The 18,557-nt window shown below is 38.3% G+C and overlaps 1 protein-coding gene across 6 annotated transcripts in view; it reads right to left on the bottom strand.

Moving 5' to 3' along the window:
• PPIP5K2 (diphosphoinositol pentakisphosphate kinase 2) overlaps positions 1–18,557 on the bottom strand; it is a 58,166-nt gene that overhangs the window by 22,072 nt on the left and 17,537 nt on the right. For all 6 annotated transcript variants that reach the window (XM_081942160.1, XM_081942161.1, XM_081942162.1 and 3 more), the window contains exons 8-19: positions 17,757–17,918; positions 16,845–16,966; positions 15,439–15,540; positions 13,517–13,603; positions 8,430–8,505; positions 8,234–8,343; positions 7,270–7,355; positions 6,696–6,821; positions 6,475–6,596; positions 4,628–4,810; positions 2,355–2,496; positions 1,803–2,026 (exon numbers count right to left, since the gene is read on the bottom strand). In XM_081942160.1, coding sequence (XP_081798286.1) covers positions 1,803–2,026; positions 2,355–2,496; positions 4,628–4,810; positions 6,475–6,596; positions 6,696–6,821; positions 7,270–7,355; positions 8,234–8,343; positions 8,430–8,505; positions 13,517–13,603; positions 15,439–15,540; positions 16,845–16,966; positions 17,757–17,918 — 1,542 coding nt within the window. The remainder of the gene's footprint in view (positions 1–1,802; positions 2,027–2,354; positions 2,497–4,627; positions 4,811–6,474; positions 6,597–6,695; positions 6,822–7,269; positions 7,356–8,233; positions 8,344–8,429; positions 8,506–13,516; positions 13,604–15,438; positions 15,541–16,844; positions 16,967–17,756; positions 17,919–18,557) is intronic.

Genomic DNA, 18,557 nt, shown 5'->3' with positions numbered 1-18,557 from the left:
AAGAGAAAGAAATAAACTTGGATACTCCTGAAAATTGCCGCTCAATCTATAAGTCAATTTGTTAGATAAATATCTATTTCTACCTAAGCCCTACTGAGGTAATTTCACTTTCAGAAAGTGCGTATGAGTACTTTCAGGCATGAGCCTCTGATCCTTGTCCTGCTGCTAGATCTGCCTCTGGACTCAAAAAAACCCAACAACATTGCAATTCTTTGCCAGGCTGTAAAGTGCTATTTTTCCTGAAGATAGGAAGGCATGTCAACTCAGAGGCAATGATATAGACATGAATCCATAGGATTAACCTACCCATAACACAGAATGGGACCTAAGCAATGACAGCAGCAGAAGAGAACTTGTTTCAACCTGAGTCCAGATAGCCTTGAGCAGGGGTGGTATGCTAGTTAGTAGGACGATCTATCAAAACAGGTGAGGCCTCTTGATATGAACAAGCACCCCCAAGCATATTTTTTGATACAGATTCCTCCAGAAAATGCATTTACTGGATTCACTAGATATATTTTTAAAGCCTTATTTTATTACAGGGACAAAAGGTAAAGGATACACTATTCACTGGAGGGAGAATAAGTTATTTCCTCCTCACCTCTGTACTACAATAAGGCTTTAAATCACCGTTTGTTGCAGCTGAGTTATTTAAAATGAAGATTCTCTGTAATAAAGATGTTGTGTCAAGCTCATTTTTTGCTCACATTATGGCTAAAAACATGTCATTTTTTGGCTTCCTGGTGCAAAACCACCCTTTTTGCTTTGGATTATCATACTGCCTATATGTTTAGGTCCGAATATATTGTGTTTACGTTGTTCCTTAAAAAATATTTTATTTTGTTATTTTGTATTGTTATTTTATTTATAATAACAAAAATATTGTTATTATTATTGTTGTTATTATTTTGTACTGTTGTTTTGTATTCTGTATGAATCAAATAGCTATTGGTAATAAATAAATAATTCTCTTTTCAAAATGTAATTTAAAACCATACGTTTAGGTTATCTTCTACATGACTGCATTAACCTAATTCAAATTCATTTATAATTCCAATTCCTCCATTTCATTGATAGTTTGCATCCCAATCACCCATTAGTACTTTTATATGCTTTCTAGATGCTGTATTTAGCAACCCTTGCACTTTGGCAAATATTTTTTTTTCAATGTCTTCCACAACTTGTTAACATTGGTTATAGCTTCATTAATTCTAATCTAGATGATCCTGTTGTTTACTGTACATTACTGAAGTATCTACTTAGCAATATTCTTTGAGTATCATTACAATTCTATTTCCTTGTATGGGCTCATAATCTGAATAGTGTATCATGTAATCTTCATATTTTAATTTTGTGAACCAGTGTTTTTGCTCCTTCTTAGGGAATGGATCTGAGTTAATCATAGGTCACAAGCAATATGCCCCAAGATTCTATTGGAAACCACATTAAAATAATCTAATTATCCGATACAAGACTACAGCTAGAAGAAAAATCTAATTAACTGTACAGCATTCACAACTGAATAAACAAATACAGAATTGCACCATTATTCTGGATGCAGCTTAATGTCAACAAAATATGTGTCATGTATATATAAATATCAGACTCAATTTAATAAGGTAAAGAGGTACTGCTCTTCAATTTGTGATCGTTCATAAAAACTGCTTTATGAACTACAAATGCAGATTTGAGACTAAATTTAGTCATTTCTATAGCAGTTAGTCCTAACCCTAACAATATTATCTGGAGAACATAGCCATTTTATTATAATGAGAGTACTTTGTAAGCGGCAATGTACATACCTGAGGGATCACAATATCAGCCAATGCCTTTGACAGTCTGTACAGTTCCATTGTATTTTCTAGCTTTAAGGAGACATTATGCTGAACATCGTATTTTATGCAGTCATAGATATCTGGGATTTTACTTATATCATATTTTCCATTCTTTGTTTTAAAGTCTTTTTCAAGCTTGGCCCACCTACGCAGCATTAAGTCCAATGTTTCACTGTGATAAAGTTGAATATCTAGTTGGACAATTATTAAAAAGTAATAATTACACACACACACACTAAAATAGTTTATACTTCTGCAATTCTGGAGCTTAACTAAGCCTATTGTTATCTTGTTTCCTACACAAGGTTACTGCTATTTTACTTGCATAGCAATCTACATCAGTGAAGTTAATTTGCTATTAATATATTGGAGTAACTAGCAGTCATTGGGCAAACTATTACAATTTCTTATTCTGAAAGTTGTTCTTGAATTAATAAAAAGATTGTCCCAACAGTTAATTACAAAATAAATATGCGTAATTAATATTATAAATCCGCCCTGATCAAGCAAACTGTTTACCTGCAAACTTAGGATCTTCCATTCGTTGTTTGATTTGAGATGTCAAACTCTGGATTAAGGAATATACCTTATCACATGTCTTAATAGGATTTTTTATCACTTGCATTGATTTTATCAGAGAAATGCTGCCAGATGGTGTCAGCTGTAGTACCAAACCAAAAAGAAACATGTAAGCTATAATACTTATAGTCTACATCACGGCTGTCAAACTCAAGGATCCTGCCCGCAGGAGTCCTTAGATCTGGCCCACGGGGCCGCCCTGGAAACAGCAAAGGACTGGCTCACGGTGCCTCTGCCAACATAAACAGAGATCGTGAGGACTGTGGGCAGCCCTCCTGCATTCCATTTATGCTGGCAGAGGGTTGCAGGAGACCATTGCAGGTAAAAACGGAGCTCAGGGGCGCATTTTTGCAGTGCAGTCGGGTCACCACAAGCGCCCTCAACATGAGTGACATTGAACTGGCCATGCCCCCCCGCCCCCTCCCCGAGGTGAAACAGAACCCTGATGCAGCCCTCATTGAAATCCAGTTTGACACCCCTGGTCTATATATATATAGCATCTGATATCCTAATCCCTGAAAAATATGTATTTTAAAAATGTGCTGTCCTATATGAGCAAAACTTATAAATAAAAAAAAAAACATTTTTACTTATCTTTTAAATACAGGTAGTCCTTGATTTACAACATTTAGTGACTGTTCAAAGTTACAATGGCACTGAAAAAGTGACTTATGACCATTTTCACACATGATCTTTGCATCAACCCCATGATCATGTGATCAAAATCCAGACACTTGGAATTGCCCTATATTTATGACTGTTGCGGTATTCTGGGGTGATGTAATCCCCTTTTGCAATCTTCTGATAAGCAAAGGCAATATGTAAGCCAGATTCACTTCACAACCATGATAGTAATTTAACAGCTTCAGTGAGTCACTTAACAACTGTGACAAGAAAAGACGTAAAATTGAGTAAAACTTACTTAACAAATGTCTTGTTTAGCAACAGAAATTTTGAGCTCAACTATGGTCGTACGTCGAGGACTACTTGTATACCACTAAAAAACTTTGGCTAAAAGAAACACTAATTTAAAATAATGACTATATCAACAATTATGTTTATTAGTTCTAGTTGACAATATCCAATTTAACTGATGTACATCTTTGCATTATTTTCCATTAATGCTCCTACTTTATTATTTCAAATCATGTAACTACAGATACATATTAAATTATATATGTTATGTTTAAGAACTCCAGAAGGCCCCAAGGACCAGACAACTAGGCTTTTAGACTAAGGCATATCATGGATTTTGTATTCCTTGTGTTAATGAATGATCTTTGGAGAGACCAAGATCAGAGAGTACAACCTTTTTAATTTCCTGATGTCTCAACAGCTTTCCATATGATCAACCACTTCTGGACTGTCTCCAGAGGATTGGGGGGAGGAGGTTCTCCTTCTTCCTGAGGGCAGTTTATATTTCTTTTTTCCCTCTCTCCCTCCCTTCTTCCATTTACACAGCCACACATCTCAAGTACATGACTCTGGATGTCTTACAATTTACAAACAACCACATAAGTAAACATAAACCATATAAAAAGACATGAAAGTAGATAAAGCATCCATGTAAACAAAATATTAAACCAAATCAGCAATCAGACTTCAGAAATATGGATTCAGAAGGATACCATAGTTGGTGGTATCAAAGGCTACCAAGAGGTCCAAGAATGAATGCAGAAGTCATCCAAAAGTGACAACAGTGCTGTTTTAATCCCATATCCAGGTCTGAAACTTGACTGGAAGAGGTCCAGATAATCCTCTTCTTCCAAGGTTCTCTGAAGCTGTTGTAGAACTACCTTCTCTAAACATGTAAGGCTGGAGACTGAACAAAAATTGTCTAGTATGATTGGGTCTAATGGATGGCTTGTTGGGTGGGTGAACCAGCATTTCTTAAAGAAGAATTCACCACAACCAAGACTTGGCTAAATGTCACCTCTAGGATGCAGGCAACCTAGGGACATGAATCTAATATGCAGGTAGGGAGATTCACACTAATGAGAAATCTGTCCATTTCATAAAGCCCAATAGGTTCACACTTCCATCAGATAACACAGCAAGACTGCACCTAGATCTGTATAAAGGCTGGTGTCCAACTGGGAGTGGATTCAAGCAGCTCTGTCCAACAGATGCCTGACATATTCCTCTAAATAGCCTTGTACAACCTTTCCTGTAGTCTTTCACAATTTCAATTTATCTGTAGAGCATTTTCTAACCTTTTCATAGTCCTCAGAAGTAAAGTCTCTATCTCTTTGGAGAATTTCATTAAGGCGTGCCTTCACACGATGTTGGCAGCTGCTAAGAGAGTCACTGTCACTGTCCAACAGACCATTCATATTAGCACTTTTGACCATCTGCACAAGTATAGGTGTGAGTTCCCCTTCCAATGCCAATAGACCCTGGGGAAATAAAGTTACTGAATAGAATTAAGTATATTCTCAAACTAAACAGAATATATGAATTCTATAAATAAGTGATTGTCTTACCCACTATGAATTTGACAGAAAAGATGCATTACAACTTACACACAGATAAAATAATTCTAAAACTGCCCAAATTCAAGTCCATCACAACATGTGATACCAAATATCATATTTATATTTGCAGTGAGGAAATATTGTTTTAATCCATTATGGATTTATCATCTCTTCTTTTTATACGATGATTCTAAGCTTGTATTATGATAGATAGGGGGGGAATCCTGTTCAGTTTTTCTACACAATTTTTTATTTCAGGTTCCCTTACAACTTCTTCTTTATATTTTTAATAAGTTAAAATGCTATAAACATTATGTTTTGTCATAGAACCATTTGCTTCAGCTCTGTATCAATTTTGTTTCTGGGCACCATTTACAACTGCTTAATTTGGTTTGGGATCTGATTACCAAAATGAGGGGCAATACTTCAAGCAGTTCAAACTGATGAAGGCTATTCAAACTTACAAACTGTTACACAATAAAAGCAGCATTAAGCAAAACAAAAACAAAAACGATCAATAGCAATTCTGTTTGACAATCTGCCACACTCATTATATACATGTGCTAAACAATAAGATTGTCAAGTTTGGGGGTAACATATAGCATGAACTTAGCCACTGTGATTTGTAAAATAAGGTTTGTTGTAATTTGCCATGATGTATGGATTCAGCCAATTGTAACACAAATTAATAGACAGTATAACATGTTGAATGAAGAGCCATTGATAATTTCACTATCACTTCTAAATCACTTCAGTTTGATCGAAAGGCATTTTCTGAACTTGATGATTGGATGTTCAAGTATTAATTTGCATTATGAATAGAACAGATTGAAATTTTTTGAAATGAATTACGGTAGTTCATACAGGAGAGCCAGTTTAGTTAGTGGCTAAGATGCTGGAGTATAAACTGGGACAGAATGAGTTTTAGTTCTCCCTTAGGTGTGGAAATTGGCCGAGTGACTAAGTCAATTACACTCTCTCAGCTCAATTCACCTTACAAGGTGGTTCTTGTAGAGAAAGTAGGGGAAGGATAATCACACACACACACAGACACACACTACATTAACTAGAAATGGATATGTTATGTTACATGATCCATTGTGAAGTTTGTGCAAAGGATTTTGTATGAATTAAAATTTCAATCTGGTGGGTTCCAAGTATGAGAAAGGTTGGTTGAGAATATCTACAACTCATTCTCTCATTTCAATTCAAAATATATTGCTAATAAAGATAGTATGTAGATCAAATAAAAATGATAGAATTGCTATCTAATTAGACTCAAATTAACTAGGCTGAGAGAAATACATGCATGCAATTTTTATTTTTTAGATCTATTTTGTATCATATTGCATGCAATTCCTTAGGCATGCTTATATTTTTCTATCCAATAAAGTAGCAATTTATACATTTCATGTAAATTAGCTGAAAAATGTTGATGCTGATAATACTGATGAAGTAGTCTATTTTGCATTGAAAGAATGTAAGAAATTATCTTTTCTATGTATAAATATAAAAATGCAAAGGAGCTGAACTCTTCCTGCAAGTAACCCATACACATTTCATATTTTCTGCTGATGTTATACTACCTTTGCAAAAGCTGCTGCTGTCATTTGAACTCTTCCTTCATCAGATGCATAGATTTTGAGATCATGCCGATAGGTACTATGCAATCTAAGTAGACCACATCCTGGAAATCCTGCATAATCACCTACCAAAGAAAAAGACTGAAGTTTCTCGTTTGTTTCTGTAGATTTTCTGTTTTAATAGATATGCCTTCCAGCCATTACAAAAATAATAAATAAGATACCTTGTCCACCAGGATACATACATCGGAATGCTCTTCCTAGTTCCTCTGCCTGAACTCTACCTGCGGGTGTCAATTCTCCTCCCCATTTGAGAACTAAGAGTAGAGATGGCTCTTGTTTGCGGTTATCTAAATACATACAAGGCGAGTAAAAGATTTTTTTTTAACTTGTGGTCAAAAGTCAAGGTGAAACCAATGTTACTTTTCTACAGGGACAATCCAAAGAATATTGTTTTTAATTCTGTATGTTGTAGTGAACTGAATTTGATTTTGAAACAGCAGTACTTTAAGGTATATGGCAAATTATTCTGAAATAAAGAAATGAAGGGATGTTATCTGATGCATGCAGAAGTAAGTAAAAAGCAATACTGAAAATTCTATACAGGATATATATTATAAACTGAATTAATGTATTGATATTAATCAATTCAATAAACCTATTGATCAATTCAAGAATAATCAGATCGGCCTTAGCCCTGTTGACTTTTCACAAAGTTCTAAAAGGATAACTGTGTTCCTAGGATTAAATAAACAAACTAATTAATGCAAATTAGTTCCTAAAAATAACCAAAAATACCTTCTTCTTCACTAGATGTTTTAGGACAACCATGAGGAAGATACGTTAGTTGTACTTTGCGATTTATGCCAGAAAAATGTCCATACCTAAAAGCAGTGAAAATATTAAAAATCACACAATACTTGTAAAGGAAATACAACAGATCAGATGAACTGATAATTTAGAATATTGCAATACACCAGATTTTGAAAATATCATGAATACTCCAAAAGAAAGGCTACCATGAAATGAAATTAAGAGGTTGACCCTGATCCTTTAAAGCAGTGGTTCTCAACCTTCCTAATGCCGCGACCTTTTAATACAGTTCCTCATATTGTGGTGACCCCCAACCATAAAATTGTTTTATGTTTTCTGTATTTTTTCGAAAATATGTGTTTTCCTATGGTCTTAGGGGACCCCTATGAATGGGTCATTCGACCCCCGAAGGGGTCCCGACCCACAGGTTGAGAACCACTGCTTTAAAGGATCCACAACCTTTGCAGTCTAGTGGCCCAGAAGTAGGAAGTAGGGAAAGGGCAACTGGGCTAAATAAGTGGAGGGCCAGCACACACATGTGCTCACATAGCTCTGCTTGCACGAGTGGAGTTAAGCTGCTTACTCACTCATGTGAGTGGAGCTGCACACACACATGCATGCATGCCGGTCCGCCTCTCGTGTGGCCCAGTTCTGAATATGCCACGGCCCGAAGGTGAGAACCCCTGCTTTAAAGGAACACCAGAACAAAGAAATAATAATAATTCTGTTTTATTTATCATCGTCTCAGTCAATCTAATGCAACCAACTTCCTTTCAGACAAATAAAGCAACAGTCAGAATTAGGTTTAAATTAGCAACTGATCTAACAAGGTAAATTAAGACTAGTTCGAAAGTTACAGATGTACCTATGAAGAAGATCAGGTAATCTTTACATAATTGTCTTAAAAGGGGTTTTTATTATATCAAAAAACTTGAAATAAAATACTTACATCTCCAACACAGTCTTTAACTGTTCAAGTTTAGATTTGTTTTCTTCAATTTCAGAGTCATTATTCTGTCCGAGTTCTATTAAGAGCTGTCTTGCAATATCAAGTACTTCCTAAAAACAGTGGTAATACAAGCAGTTCATGAAAATTTATAATTATGCAAATATATAGAAAAGAATTTTTTTTAAAGAAACCTTACCTGTAGTTGCTTAGGCTTCTTCAACTTTAACTTCCCAGACTTATACCCATTGCACTTTTCAAAAAGATCAAAAAACCTTTAAAAGAAACAGATAATGACTAATTTATTTCACAATATAAGCAGATACACATTCTAGCATTAGCTAGTGATAATGGCACAAATAACAACTTCCCATGAATTGATTGATAGAACTGGTATTCGTTTCATTTAAAAAAAAGCAGGTATTTGCTGAATATTATCTCATACCAGAATTTAGATTACCTGAAAATTCAGTGAGGTTTATATTTACAAATTTTTAAAGAAAAGTTCATTTTTATATTAAAAACTTATTTATTTATTTATTTATTACAATGTATATGGAAGTCCATCTCATGATGACGACTTTTAACCATATTGAAACACAGTGTTATAACATAGTAAGCACATAATCCAGCAGCCACATTCTGATCCCCATTCCCAATAATATAGCCAACTCTTCAAGGCTTATAAAAAGTAAACAGGCTTAGGGTTAATCTATGCCAGTGCTTCTCAATTATTTTCTGTCATGCCCCCCCTAGGAAGAAGAAAACATTTCGCGCCCCCCCGCATGACTGTAAATAGTATCATTTGTCTATAAAATTGTTATAAGTACACCTCTGCATAACACTGTATCCTTATTAACGTATAAGAGAATAAAAAAAGAAAAATGTGGATCAATTTACAACAAAGAATAGCTTTATTAACTGTAGCAGAAAAGATTTAAAGGAGCACAGCTAGAACATATATATACATATATTTATATATAGAGTATCACAGAAGTGAGTACACCCCTTAACATTTTGTAAATATTTAAGTATACTTAAATATTTACAAAATGTTAAGGGGTGTACTCACTTCTGTGATAACACTGAAGAAATGACACTTGTATGTGCATGTATACATGTTACGGTGAAAGTCCGAAATCTGGTGAATGTCGACATTCACCAATCTCGCTTGGTGAATGTCCGAAATATTTGCTAAATGCCCTTATTTCTGACTTACACCGGTGAATGTCGACATTCACTAAGTACGTTTTCCCCTCTCTTTGGGGAGGAGGAGAGCCAGAGGATCGCCTCTCTTTGGGGAGGAAAGTACGTTTTCCCCTCTCTTTGGGGAGGAGGAGAGCCAGAGGATTGCCTCTCTTTGGGGAGGAAAGTACGTTTCCCCCTCTCTTTGGGGAGGAGGAGAGCCAGAGGATCGCCTCTCTTTGGGGAGGAAAGTACGTTTCCCCCTCTCTTTGGGGAGGAGGAGAGCCAGAGGATCGCCTCTCTTTGGGGAGGAGGAGAGCCAGAGGATCGCCTCTCTTTGGGGAGGAAAGTACATTTCCCCCCCTCTTTGGGGAGGAGGAGAGCCAGAGGATCGCCTCTCTTTGGGGAGGAAAGTACGTTTCCCCCTCTCTTTGGGGAGGAGGAGAGCCAGAGGATCGCCTCTCTTTGGGGAGGAAAGTACGTTTCCCCCTCTCTTTGGGGAGGAGGAGAGCCAGAGGATCGCCTCTCTTTGGGGAGGAAAGTACGTTTCCCCCTCTCTTTGGGGAGAAGGAGAGCCAGAGGATCGCCTCTCTTTGGGGAGGAGGAGAGCCAGAGGATCGCCTCTCTTTGGGGAGGAAAGTACGTTTTGCCTCTCTTTGGGGCATCCTTTGAGGCGATCCTCTGGCTCTCCTCCTCCCCAAAGAGAGGGGGAAACGTACTTTCCTCCCCAAAGAGAGGCGATCCTCTGGCTCTCCTCCTCCCCAAAGAGAGGCGATCCTCTGGCTCTCCTTCTCCCCAAAGAGAGGGGGAAACGTACTTTCCTCCCCAAAGAGAGGCGATCCTCTGGCTCTCCTCCTCCCCAAAGAGAGGGGGAAACGTACTTTCCTCCCCAAAGAGAGGCGATCCTCTGGCTCTCCTCCTCCCCAAAGAGAGGGGGAAACGTACTTTCCTCCCCAAAGAGAGGCGATCCTCTGGCTCTCCTCCTCCCCAAAGAGAGGGGAAAACGTACTTTCCTCCCCAAAGAGAGGCGATCCTCTGGCTCTCCTCCTCCCCAAAGAGAGGCGATCCTCTGGCTCTCCTCCTCCCCAAAGAGAGGAGAAAACGTACTTGGTGAATGTCGACATTCACCGGTGTAAGTCAGAAATAAGGGCATTTAGCAAATATTTCGGACATTCACCAATTTCGGTCTTTCACCGTAACATACACACACAAACACACACATATATTTCCTGCATGCAGTGATTTCTAGAAACAACACCTGCTCGTCTCAATGGGAAAGACCCATGCATCCCAGATGCGAAGACAGTCCAAGTGGTCTCTCCCTCTGTCTCTCTCCCTCTCTCTCTCTCTCTGCCTTTCTCTTTCTGTCTCTCCTTCTATTTCTGTCTGTCTTTCTGTCTCCCTCTCTCTTTCTCTCTCTCTGTCTTTCTCTGTCTCTCTCTCACTCTCTCTGTCTCTTTCTGTCTCTCTCTTTGTCTCCTCTCTCTCTGTCTCTTTCTGTCTCACTCTCTCTTTCTGTCTCTCTCTTCTCTCTCTCTGTCTTTCTCTGTCTCTCTCTCCTCTCTCTCTCTCTCTGTCCCTCTTTCTCCTTCTGTCTCTCTCTGTCTCTCTCTGTGTGTGTCTCTCTCTCTCTTGTCTATCTCTTTCTGTCTCACTTCTCCCTCCCTCCCTCTCACTAGCTCTCTCTTTCTCTATCATCTTCTGAAGGTGGGGGGGTTGAAAAGGGGCCCATTTTTTGTGCCTCCTGGGGCATCTGTGCACCCCATTTTTCACCTCCCCCACCCCCAGAAGCATTCTACTGGCAACAAATGGGCAAAAATGGCCCGGTTTTTGGCCAAAACCTTCCCCTCACGGCCAGTTGCAGGGCGTGGATCCCGCTCGGAGAAGGCGGAGCGGCAGCTCCTCCCTCAGCCAGGAGCCAGCGGGGGCTGGTCGGACAGGCAACCTTGGCGGGAAACTCGTCCGCCGCCGCCGCCGCGCTGTTGCCGCCGCCGTTGCACCCAGATGGAAAGGAAGCCTTCACGCCCCCCTTTACGGAGCCTCGCGCCCCCCGGGGGGCGCGCCCCACTATTTGAGAACCACTGATCTATGCCAAAACTGGGGGAAGATATGGCAAAGTGTGTGAGCCATCACAGAAAAGGGTCTTTACCTGGATCCCACCAGATGTAACACTTTAAAATGGAGTCACAGCATGCCTCTTCAATCAGATTTGATAGGAAAGGTAAATACACATGGTGATAGGTGGTCCTCCAAATAACCTATCCCATGCTGTGAACTTGATAGATAACTACCACCACTCTTATGTGAACCCAGAAGCAAAATGGTAACCAACAAAACTCATAGAACAGAAGTGTACCAGTCAAGGAGCACACATAACTACAAATGAAGATGAATATATGTGTCCCAGGATTCAATCTGGATCCTTCACCGGGATCAGAGGTTTTGTCTTCTGATCTTTTGGACTCTTGCTGGAGTCCATTGTGAGTGATCCAGATTGGATCCGACACATAATTGCCCACACTGCATTATGAACCAACACAGTTTCCAGATGCTCTTCAAGAGCAGCTCAAAGTAAAGTGCCTTGCAGTAGTCTATTTGGGAGACAACTATGGTATGCATCACTGTGAGCAAAACATCTCGGTCCAACAATGATTACAGGCTGTGCATAATATAAAACTGAATAAAAGTTCTCCTGTCCGCAGCTGCCACCTATTCCTCAAATAGGAAACACTACCCAGAAAGACACGCAAATTGCATTGCATGTTTGGGGGTACTGCAATACCCTCCGGAATTAAAGATGGAAAACAAGAGCCAGTCAGTGTGCTGGGTTGAGTTGAAGCTTGTCCTTCCATATCCAGATCACATTGTTTCCAAACATTGTTCCAAACATGAATCTCCAGGGCACTGTTTGGTCAGCCATGGGTATGGATAACTGATATGATACCCATGCCATCAGATGACCTTAACCAGTAGTTTCATGTAGTTGTTAAAAGGAGCAATCTGACCATGACAGAAGAGTCTCCCCCAACTCCAGTTCATGTTGCTACTGCTTCATCAAGGAATGCACAGCAGATATGCGACCACTGCTGTAAATTGGGTCACTGAAGACTTGTATCATCCCTACAGCTATCATAGTGACCATGAACTACTATGCTATCTCACACTCCATCCCGTTTTTTTTTACTTAAATCAAGCAGGTAAGGTAGGAAGATTGGTCCATAGTAGGGAAACTGATATATCAACAATCCCTAATGATCCCTAGAATAAACAGAGCCTTGTATTCAATAATTTATGAATGCCACCAATCTTGGATAACCATGGCCCCTCCTCTACCTTCTGTCCTTGACTGATAGCGCAAAGTAAAATCTGTGTGGGTGCATCTTCAAGAAAGGAACACTTCCCTCAGATCCCATCCAGATTCTAATATTAAACACCATGCCATTCCTCTTATTCATGATAGATTACTGGTGAAGGAGGCCTTAATGCAGTCTGAAGTCTGATTCAGAAACAGCAACAAAGTCATGACCTCTGAAGGCCTGTTGATCAGAAAATGGAGTCAAGCAGAGTGTGTTATAACACCTGTGAAAACCATCAGGGCTATGTTTCCCAAGTGAGCCCCCTCCCACTACACCTTCCTCATCCATTACTATAGACATGTTCTAGTCTACCATTAACACACATACCCCAGGCCCTCCTCCTCTCCCAATTCACTAGTCCATCCCTAGATGAAAGAGTTCCAATCATGTCACAAACCAGGAAGTCCATCCTCCAGGACACCTCTATTCATGCCATCAGCTTCTCCAGCAGCCCTACTTGACCCCTACAAACTTCCAACTTGTATCCTATTGTACTTTAATATCGTAAGAATTTCATCAAATTTAGAAATAAATACCTAGGAGGATTTTCCCGATGTGAGGCCTCTTAGTTATGTTTAAAGTATAATCCCTAGAATTCCAAGTCAGCAAGCAGAAGTAAGAGTCCCAACATTCGTGGAAGACACTTGTTGTATAATGCCTCTTAGTTCAAACCCTAATACTAAATTACAAAAAATGTATTCAACTTAAATATTTCACTATTTCTTTTTATCACCAAGATGCATACTTTTGGTGTTTAACTTCCATTTTCATTTTTTGCTTTGGTGTCCGATCTCCATGCCGTATTACAGCAATCACACACCTAAGCTCCATCCTGCAAGTATAAAAGGAATGTGATTAACTATATGCTTCTAGTTATTATTGAAATTAAACAATATGATTTAGTGACAAGCAAAATATATATTGAACTGTGGAAAACACCAAAACACAAAATCTAAAAAGACCTAGTAAGCAACTTCCTAAATTGGAATAGTCAATGGCAACTTGTTCCATAAAACAACTACTATGGAATAATTATCCAGAAAAATGATGGGCTTACTTGTTACAATTTGATTCTGAACATAAAATATTCCTTTTGTGAATAGAAGTCAGTGTTCATAATACTGCAGGGTTTTGAGCTTTGCGTTAAGATAGTAAAACATTCAATTTGTCTGAGGCATTCCTTTTGGTCATGTATGGAGGTGGATTACCTGCTATCTAGAGATAGCAAAATTTACCCTCCTTTTTAACAAAGGGAGCAAGAACTGAAAGAACATGAATCGTAGGGGAAATGTTTGGATTCTGTCTTTCTCTTCAGCAGCCTTGAGATCTGAGGAATATCAGTAACTACTACTTTCAAAATGATAGGTAAAATGATTAAGCGTGCTATGTTAAAAGTAATCTTGGCTTTTCTTTGCTCTACAAAAGTGGTCATGGCACACCGGTCATCATATGCCCAATTTTATCTTTTTTGGGGTGATAGCTGTTACGCAAACACCAAGTTTGTTAAACAAACCCATCGGCCACAATGGGTGGGGTTTTTTTGTGAAAACTGGAACACCAGTTCCTGGCCAAAAATTTTAAAAAATCATAAAATGCAATCATGTGACTGGAATATGGCAGGTGGTCATGAATGTGGACTAATTGCTAAGTGCCCAAAATGTGATCCCATGACCATAAGGAGTGGCCACTGAAACTTCAAATCCAGATTTTAAGTCCCTCTTGTAGGATCCATTGCAACTTGAAAAGGTCAATAAGCAACCAATCGTAAGCCAAGGGCTAACTGTATCTCAGGCTGCATTCATGACTTTATCATTAGAAAGTATTATTTTGCTTAGAATTTTACGGTGTAGGTTCTGAACATACAGTTTTTCTTTTTCCAGTAAAATCTCATTTATCTCCTGTAAGAATAGTTTATTTTCTACAGAGGGAACAAAATGAAAGATTGCACCATGTAGCCTCATGAATGTACATCACACAGGGGCAGATTGTATTATCAACATCATTTATTTTTTGCCATTTTTAAGATGTAGTTGCCAAAAAACACAATATAGGTCAGGGGTGTCAAACTCGCATCGTCGCGTGATGTATCACAACTTTTTCCCCCTTCGCTAAATCGGGTGTGGGCGTGGCCAGTGTGTAACGCATTCGGCCCACAGGCTGCAAGCTTTGAACCACTGGTATAGGTTGTGAGAGAATCACAAGCCCATAACCTAAAGCAAGAGGTTTAACCAAAATGTGAAGTCCACAGGCCTACTGGGGGAAGAAGACTGGAGATATCTAGCTTTCCACTTGATAGGCTCAGCTGTTCTGCTATAGTTTTGTGGTGGAATGTGGTGCAGAGTCGCATGAGGAGGGGATCTTTCCCAAGAAGCAAAGAGGCAAGTCAACCTGGAATCTCTGGCATGCAGGAAGAGGCCAGACAGGATCCTCCCTAACCTTTCACGAGGTTTATCTAATAATTATGCAGATTGTGCTTCAGTCTGTCAAAATTCCTGGTTATTGGTGAGCAATAATAAAGAAACTACTCTGAGAAAAATCCCTGTGTTGTTCTTGGTTTCTTGAGCCTGACAAGTTACTATCTATGGAATATGTATATTAACAGAACCTAACATGGATAAAGAAAGAAAAAATTCTTGGTGCAATTGTATGCAAATATGTTCTTCTTACATTGTTCCTGAGGTGGTTGGCACAATAGGAATATCTTCTGCTTCCAAAGGTATAGACCAAGGGATCTGAAATTGTGGAGCAAGTTCTCTCATAACCATATTTCTGAAAAAGGGAAAAGTAAATTATTTCTTGAATTAAATAATAAATAAAATTAATTAATTAAATATTTATATACCATCAAATAAACAATTTGTAGCAATAATAACCTACAATTTTAATAATTAAATGTACTAGTTTTTTTTACACCCCAGTAAAAAAAAATTCCTCTGAACAATTTTGAGAAATGACAGTCATTATTATTTGACAAATTAAGACTTCTGGTTAAACATGATTATGTGAGGACATATTTATTAAGGCTGTCAGGAAATCAAAAGCTATAAGCTATGAAAGTTGCTTATTTGGCAAAAATCACTTTCAAAGTTAGTCTTCTAAAATGTGCAAGTTTCTTAACTAGGGCATTTATGTGCTCCATTTACCGTATTTTTCAGAGTATAAGAAGTTACAGAGTATAAGACACAGCTTAGTTTTTGGGGAGGAAACTAAGAAGAAGAAAAAATCTGCATGGTATTCAGCAGGCTAGCTTCCTGACTTAGAACACGTTAACAAGGTCAATGAATAGGCATAGCAACTAAGTCAGCCAATGAGGGCTATTTGGACTCTGAAATAGGATTTGCCACGTGAGCAACAAGGAGACAGGCTTAGCTGAGGAATGAAAGTGAAACTGCTTGTGTTTTGCTTGTATTTCCTGCTACCTTGGAAAACCTGCTTTTGGTATTGTATTGTATAGTATTATTATTTTGAATCCTGCTTACTTGTGTGTGCTTTCTGAATGTGATTGCTGCTGCAAACTCTGACCAGCCAGGTCAGCTTCAGAACTTCTTGCAGCCTGATTCAGCACAGCTGATTGGAGAGTGGATCGGACTGCCAGAATACCCCAACACAGCTGTTCCCGGCTGCAGGGATTGCCACGGACTCTTGCTGCCTCCATGCCTCACATTTTTGGCCTCTGGTGGGTGGGTGGGTGGCTACATTAGGTGTATAAGAGGCACCCAAATTTTCACCCTCTTTTGGGGGAGAAAAAGGTGCGTCTTACACTCCGAAAAATACGGTAGTTAGTATAAATCAATCAATCAATCTATTTTTAGTAGCTCCTGAATAGCAAAACCTACTTTTGCATAAAGTAAGCACGTCTTAAGAACTTTCTTAAAAGGTTGACTTCTTGAGATTTTATCCATTATTGTTCCCCCAAAGCACTACTAGGAAAGTATTTCTTTTATTAATTAAGATTTTATAGCACGAAAATGACAAACATGGGAAATGGAGAAATCTGGAACTCAAGTCAAACAAGCATCGTTATGGCTCAATAATAGTGTCCCAAACCCCACTCAAGTTCTTTAAACTCTTACCCAAGGATTTTAGCACAATCATCATAATACTTCATAGAATTCTTCACAAAACTGAAGCCATTGACATCACAGACGTAGGACTGTCCATTTGCACGCAACAAGTCAAATCCACAAACTGTTTGCTATCAGAGAAATCAACATCATGCTCAAAACTTGTAAATATCATGTACAGACATGTAAAACATGTAATCATGTAAAATAAATCTATGTAGCAGAAACAAAACATTCCACATATTATTAATCTAAAATATTACATGATAGTGTTCTGCTTTCTTGTACCTCTTTAAATGTTTATCTGACTTAATCTATGTTTAAAAGAGACATTTGGAAAGGCATCTTTTTAAATTTAACATTCATATAAACTCTTGTCCTATTCTTTCTAAAATTCCAAAAAACCTTTATAAAACAGGTTAACAGTACAAACAACTCTAAGAAATGCAAAACATCTATTTATAGGGGCTTACTCCCATGTTGATGTAAAGAAGTTTCATTTATAGATTTTCTTAAGGTTTTCTCAGCTGATCAAACCAGGAGGGAAAAAAACGGAAAAAACTGTAATAATTAGGAAGCAGGAAATATCCTCTGTATTAAAAACAACAAAAACTATTTTTTGCACATTTTTGATGCAAGGGCCCAGCAGTATGATCTTACCAATGCCAAGCTGCTTCCTATATCATAATGTTGCTATTTTGCAAAATTGAACAAATTTTTAAATTATTTTTTTAATGGCTTTATGAGATTAGCATTCTCATTTTAAATTTCATGACATTTGACCATCTTGGGGGGCGGGGAAGGGTTATCTGGCCCATCACATGAAATCATTCAATGGTACCCAAGGCCTGAAAAGGAATAGGCAATACTTTCGGAAAATAATAATTTGCTCTGAGATATATATTATTGTAATCTTGTTACCTTAAATGCCAGGCATACTTTCCAAGCTATTAGCTTTTCCCGTGCATTAAGTATCACTGGATACCTCACTTCTTTGCCTTCACTATCACGCTCCACCTTGCCATCCAGAGCAGGGGATTTACGCGCTTCTGCATGTGCATAATCTGGACCTACAGTGTACACCTATATTTGAGGGTAAAAGGGAAAGACAAAGCAAGTAAAATCTTTCTGGTTAAATACATGGCATTAGGTGTAGTTTTACTTCCTAGCCAGTTCCATTTCCAGCTTTCCTGATTTATGATTTTACATTTCCATGGAGAAAAAAGAGACAAATGAAAACACATTAGAATGTACCTAGAACTGCCAGATCAGGCATGGTGAGAGAGCCCTTAGATATAGAAGGCATATAGAAGTGTATCCTATATTCCTTGACCAGAAGAAGGAATTAAAGAACAGAAGGTCAAGCAATATCAAAAGCCAGACAGAGATTGCAAAACTTATTCTGGAGTATTTAGACAAAACAATTCACTTTATAAAGCAACTATGCTCCAAAGATGTCCAAAGAGGAGCAAGGCATACAAATCATTCAAGTAATTGGAAGAAAAATAAGTAATTCAGAGAGGCAACCAAGTGTAGAAAGTTATCAAATCACTGAGATTACTGTACAAGTATTTGATCATAAGAAAGGTCATCTTTTTTCTCTCCTTTTTTAAAATCCTGCACTCTTCTCCCTTTTCATCTTTATTTTCATTGTATTTGATTATATAATAAACCTTAATTTTTTAAAAAATTACAAACCGGCGAGCAGGTTATATGCAGCTG

Source organism: Natrix helvetica (assembly GCF_964273705.1).
Source record: "Natrix helvetica genome assembly, chromosome: 2".
Lineage (NCBI taxonomy): Eukaryota > Metazoa > Chordata > Lepidosauria > Squamata > Natricidae > Natrix > Natrix helvetica.
This window is presented reverse-complemented; position numbering and strand designations above follow the sequence as displayed.